The sequence below is a fragment of the Peromyscus leucopus genome, chromosome 15 (assembly GCF_004664715.2).
Source record: "Peromyscus leucopus breed LL Stock chromosome 15, UCI_PerLeu_2.1, whole genome shotgun sequence".
Lineage (NCBI taxonomy): Eukaryota > Metazoa > Chordata > Mammalia > Rodentia > Cricetidae > Peromyscus > Peromyscus leucopus.
In genome coordinates, this window is record NC_051076.1 from 11,917,803 (window position 1) to 11,923,802 (window position 6,000).

Sequence of the window (6,000 nt, forward strand, 5' to 3'; positions counted from 1 at the left end):
CCACTGAGCCATCTCTCCAGCCCCGAGCACAACGTTTTCTATGTACTGATCTATTCATCCATGGGCTTCCTCCTTGTGGCTTATGATGTAGGATTTTAGAGATGGGAAGACTTCAGACATGGTCTTGTTCAAACAGGATTTTTCTAAAAACAAAGAAATTAGATTTAGATTTTGTGGGTGCCTTGCCCAAGATGAAAGTGAAAAAAGTGGCAGCCCAGAGCTTGGATCGCAGCCCTACTTGTTTTATAACCCGGTCCCCATTGCTCCATCTTTCTGAGCTTAATTCCTAAAATGTGGCAGCAAGGAGAGGTTTCTATTCTGCTCTTTATGCTCTGTAAATCTCCTTATTAAAGAGGCATTAGAAACATTGCCTTCACTGCAGGGTAGGAAAACGAATCTGCTGCCAGAGAGATCGCATTTGGCTGAATTCAAGAGTTGGGGGGTTATCAATTATTTTAGACAATTCTGTGTTATTAAAAAATGGCTCTTTCCTGCTTTTGAAAAAATTATGTATTAGTGGAATATGAGGTCTATTTACTTCTAAATGCCTGCCTGGACTGGAATGGAAATGAGCAAACATGGCTTCCCCTCCTCCAGTCATCTTCCCAGTGCCCCTGTAGGCTTGGCACTCAGGGCTGACCACGTGCTTGGCCATGTGAGGGAAGCTGGCTCATGCCGCCTCTTTGTCTGAGTTCTCTGGCCAGCCTGCTTCATCTGGACTGCAGCGGCAGTAGCTGTAACGCGGGCAGGGCCCAGTCGCCAAGTCAAAACGTAATTCTCCTCCCTGATACACAGAGGGAGTGTGTGAAGGCTGAGGCCAAGCTTGTTTTTCAAGGAGAAGGAAGAATAACTGTCATGGTCACAAATATGTGGTTTGGACAGTTCCCCAAGAAGCCAGGGGTAGCCTAATAAAGTATTCAGTGTTGCTGTGCTCAACAGGTCTCTTGTCCTCAGTTGAAAACATCCCAGGGAATCTCGAGGAAAAGGTCACTTGTTTGACTAACACATTAATGGCATCCTTGGAAATATCTCTGTCATCACTGGGTAACCTACACACTTCCATCAACAAGAGCCACACACGCCTGTGATGGAGAATGGGATAAAACTACAGACCTATGTACAGCACTTTCTCTTCTATTGTAGGACTAGGTATTTAGTTCTTGAACTTGGTCATCCCATTTAGCATGAAGAATGTTAATGGATGGTCAGTTACTATTATTGATTTAAGCAAAATAGAACAAAGTGAACAATTGGAACTATAGATTAACTAGTTGGGTAGGGTAGTGCACACCTGTAATTCTAGAACTGAAGTGGCTAAGGCAGGAGGATTGTGAGTTTAAGGTCAACCTGAGCTATATAGTGAGTTCAAGGCCAGCATGGTCTATTATATAGTGTGGGCTACAAAGGGAGACTTTGTATCAAAGTGAAACAAAACGAAACAAAAAGAATCCACGTGGCTTTCGTGTTGCCTTTTCCTCTCTTCTTAACACCACTGTAATTATAAGTCATTGTAAGGAGAAGGATTTTCTTAAGAAGGAAAATGTGAGTGACATTTCACTGGCTCGTGAAGTTGTTTGACAGGAAGCTATCCTGCTGCAGGCGGGCATCCTGTCTATACCTGAGGGTTGATTACAGCTCTCGTAAGAATTATTACTCCTCTATTTGTCATTTTGTCGCTTAGCATACGAGTTGTATACTGTCCAGACAAGACTTCCTAGAGTTACAAGGCATAAACAAAGTGAGCAGAGTCCCTGAACTCAAGGAGCTCTTAACCTGCGTGGGAATATAAAATGGGTATTCATGAAACCTTGGTTTATATGGAATTTATATAGAAACAAGACCTTATAGCAGGAGGCCTGAGGCCTTTGTATAGCAAAGGCCAGTAGATTTATTAGAAAAAAAATAGGAAAATCTGCTAACCGAACGCTTTGGTGTAATCTGACTTTTTATGGAATAATTTGTTTAATATGTACAAAAAGAACAAAAGGCAGCCTGTGGGAAAAGTCTAAACTTGTCATTGTTAAGGACACAAGCCAGTCTGACGATAACTTAGAGGTAAGAAAACAAATAATTGAGATTGCCTACTCAGTGGCCCTGAGCTGGGGAAGTGATTCAGTGTGTAAAATGCACTAATCATGAGGACCCGAGTTCATATCCCCATCAATCACATAGAAGCCAGATGTGGTGATGTACTCTTATAACCTCAGACTGTGAGGGACAGAGACAGGAGCCCTAGCCTGACAAGCCAACCTGAGCCAAATCAACAAGCTCCAGATTCAGCAAGAGACCCAGCCTAAGATAGATAGATAGATAGATAGATACATAGATAGATACATAAATATATATAAGATAGATAGATAGATAGATAGACAGATGATAGATACATAGATATATGATTGATAGGTAGATGGTAGATAGATTGATAGATAGATGATAGATAGATACATAGATAGATGATAGATTGATGATTGATAAGTAGATGGTAGATAGATGATAGATAGATAGATAGATAGATAGATAGATAGATAGATAGATAGATAGATAATGAAGTGGAGAGAGACTGAGGAAGACACCCACCATCAACCTCTGGCCCCTGCTTGTAGGTGCACACACATGCACATAAGTACAAAATTTAAACACAAATGAAACTAATCACTTGCTTGTGTGTGTGTCCCTGTGTTGTGTCCCTCAGGTCCTCAGTTTGTACAATACCATAAATCCTGAAGCCTCTGCTTCCCCTTGCTGTGTGTCTCAAGATTTGGAGCCACTGACCATCCTCTACTACATTGGTAACACACCCAAGATCGAACAACTTTCCAACATGATCGTCAAGTCTTGCAAATGCAGCTAAGGTCCTCAGAAAAGCCACGACACGAAAATCATGGTGACAATGACGCATGACAATGACAGCGACGATGATGATGTCTATGACATGAGGGAGTTTTGATTCATCAGTGTTTAAAGGAAAAAAAATGGAGAAAAAGCGGTACTAGTTTGAACATTTTGCAAGCTTGTGTTCTGTTTGTTAAAACTGGCACCTGAGATTACAGCGACAAAAAAACCACGGAAGGCTTTAGTCTGCATTTCGCCTACTTCGTGAGAGACACAAAAAGAAAACATCTTTTTTTTTTTTTAAAGGAAAAAATAAACACTGGAAGAATTTGTTAGTGTTAATTATGTGAAAGAAAAACAAAACAGGAAATCCGTTCAGTGGAGTTGTACGTATCGTTTCCACCCACACCTCACCCCGTGCTTCCCTGGTTCCTCTGTATTGCTCTGCAGTGGGCACCTTCCCCGTCCCTTCCTCTGAGCTAACAGTGGGTTATTTATTGTGTGTTACTCTATAATGAACCTTTCATTGCCCTTGGAAAACAAAACAGGTGTATAAAATGGAGACCAAATGCTTTGCCACAAACTCATGGATGGCTTAAGGAATTTGAACTCAAACTGAGCTGGAAAAACAGGCGGTCATACCAGGATGAAATCCCTATGAGTCCTTATATAGAGAGGGCTTAAGTCTGCAAAAGTGTAGAAGCCCAAAGAACACGAGCTGTGCACCAACTGCCTGCAGAAGCTTCGCGGGCAGCCATACACCGAGAAGGCCTGCTAAGGAAGAAAGCCTGGAGTCAGTGGGGATCTGGGAGATCGCTTTTTTTCCTTTCTTTTAATTGTAAATGGTTCTTTGCCAGTTTAAGCAAGCCAGTGAAATGTTGACCTGTTTTGACGTGTTTTGTCAGACTTTGGACCGTGAAGTGGCTGTAGAGCTCCGATGATGCAGGTTTTTTCCTTTGTCTTGGTATATGTAATCACACTGATACTATTAAATAGATGGGTCTAGAAGCCAGCATAATTGAAAACACATCAGCAGATCTGTTTTACAAACTATTAAATCAAAACATTAACTACTTTATATGTAATATGTAGATCCTTACCATATTTTTGATATTCTGTAATAATGATTATGATTTAGATTGAACTTAAATTTGGACTCTTTTTTTTTAAATGGTCATTCAGATTGTATGTCTGTTTCCTTTAGCTGGCCAGTATCTTTGAATAAAACCCCTAGATTTCGACTTGCACTACAAATTCATTTTTTTAAAATAATATCTTTTATGCTTGTCTTTTATGTATTGCCCACTTAATGACATAAGATACCTGGGTCCATTTTTCTCCCTTTCCTTTTCTTTTCCAAAAGATAAAAAACAAAAACAAACATACAAACAAAACCAAAAAGATATGCTTGAGTTCTACAGTCGTCCTCCATCTTTTCTGCGTCAGGACTAACTAGTCAGGTCCGATGACAAAGCTTCTCCTGGGAAGATGGAGATGTATGAAAACAGAGAACTGAGCACAAATGTAGTTTTAGAGAGGGTTTAATAATCTGAACTCAGAATCTTGGTGACTGGGCTAGGAAAAGTTTCTCTGGCTTTCTTTAATTCATATATTTGTAGAATTTTATTGCTGTTTAAAAGCAGACAGTTAAAAAGAAAAAGCACCTTTTTCTTTAATCAGGCTTTGGGTTTTATGGGGAGGATTGAAAGATACACACTTTGGTTGGGTTTTTCAAAGGAGGAAAAAGTCCTGACCAGCATTCATCATTTCATTAACTACCCTGAAGTTCAGGTTTTCAAAGAAATTCTTTGAAGGCTGAAAAAGCACAAGCCGAATTCTCCATTGTCAAAATATTCTTCCTTTCACCCAAATGAGAATGCTCCACAGCGGAGGGTGGCTTCGGCTTGAGGAAATGGGTGGTCCATCTCTGAGGGGCGGGACCTGGCGGTGGGCTTTGCAGGGCATCCTCGTCACTTCCTTAGCTTCAAGATACAAACTAGTCCACAAAACAGTGAAATATTTATGGTCTTACCCAAAGGGTAACACAGTGAGGTGTGAATACAAAGAGAAAGTCTTTGATATGGTTGGCATACTTGTTTGGGGAGCTTTCCTCAAAATTCGTTAAGACGAAGAACAGGATTTGTAAGCCAAAAAAGAGACAGAGCAAGTGCTGGTGAATGACCCTTGTGTCAGGCACAACACAGACCCAGATTTGCCTGTGTGTTCATCTTCTCCCCCTTACACTTCTCTGTTATTTCTGTATAACCCCTCTTATTTCTGCAGATATTTTTCTCTCAGATAAAATGACATTTTGTTCTGTATGATTTTGTCTCTCCTTCTGAATGCACTGACTGCTCTTTTTTTAAGTTTCTTGAATCTCTCTCTCTCTCTCTCTCTCTCTCTCTCTCTCTCTCTCTCTCTCTCTCTCTCTCTCTCTCTCAAGTCTGTGGGGTCTACAGGTCTTTATTTCCTATTCGTAAATATTGCCATGGGAGGGGTTGTAGGAGGGGGCAGGGGGTGTGTTAGCATATGGGCGGGGCAGCGGATTGTATGTGTTAAGCAACAGTACAATTTTATGGTTGGCATGGTTTTTAAAGAATGGAATATAAGAATAGCTGTTATGTGTTTTGATGACCAATTATACTGTATTTTAACACAATGTATGTCTGGTTTTTGTGGTGCTCTAGTGGTAAATAAATTATTTCAGTTATATGTTGCTGTGTTCTTCCTGTCAAAGAATCATGTTTGAGAGTAGAAACCACATGTGACCTAGTGAGGTGACTGTGTACACTGGAAAAGCTGTGCTTAAAGCTGTCTCCTGTGCTTTTCTCACACAGCTGTTCACTTCAGAAATACCATGCTACGGCTTCAGAGCCAGGATATAGCTATCAAGAACCGGAGAGAGGCTTTGCTGTCTTTTTATTTTCTCATTTATTACTATTTGGTAATTGTTTGGGATTTAGTTTCCACCCAGCTTGACTGTCTACCAGGAAAAAAAAATGCAGAGATATTTGGGCCATGATTAGGCTTTCTGGTTCTATGTTCTGCCAAACCCAAGGCCAAAAGAACTGGTCTAGACAGGATCCCCTGTCGCCCCATAACTTGGATAGTTACTGAGCCGGCCAGATATAACAAAAGCCATGTGCACTCTGGGGTCGCTGCTTGAGA

At 40.8% G+C, this 6,000-nt stretch overlaps 1 protein-coding gene across 3 annotated transcripts in view; it reads left to right on the forward strand.

The window, feature by feature from the left end:
- Nucleotides 1-5,544, forward strand: part of Tgfb2 (transforming growth factor beta 2) — an 87,866-nt gene extending 82,322 nt beyond the window's left edge. For 2 of the 3 annotated variants that reach the window (XM_028876727.2, XM_028876728.2), the window contains one exon: nt 2,693-5,544. In XM_028876727.2, the coding sequence (XP_028732560.1) occupies nt 2,693-2,851 (159 nt within the window). In that variant the 3' untranslated portion in view covers nt 2,852-5,544. The remainder of the gene's footprint in view (nt 1-2,692) is intronic. The other variant, XM_028876730.2, reaches the window with a different exon arrangement.
- The last annotated feature ends 456 nt before the right edge of the window (nt 5,545-6,000 follow it).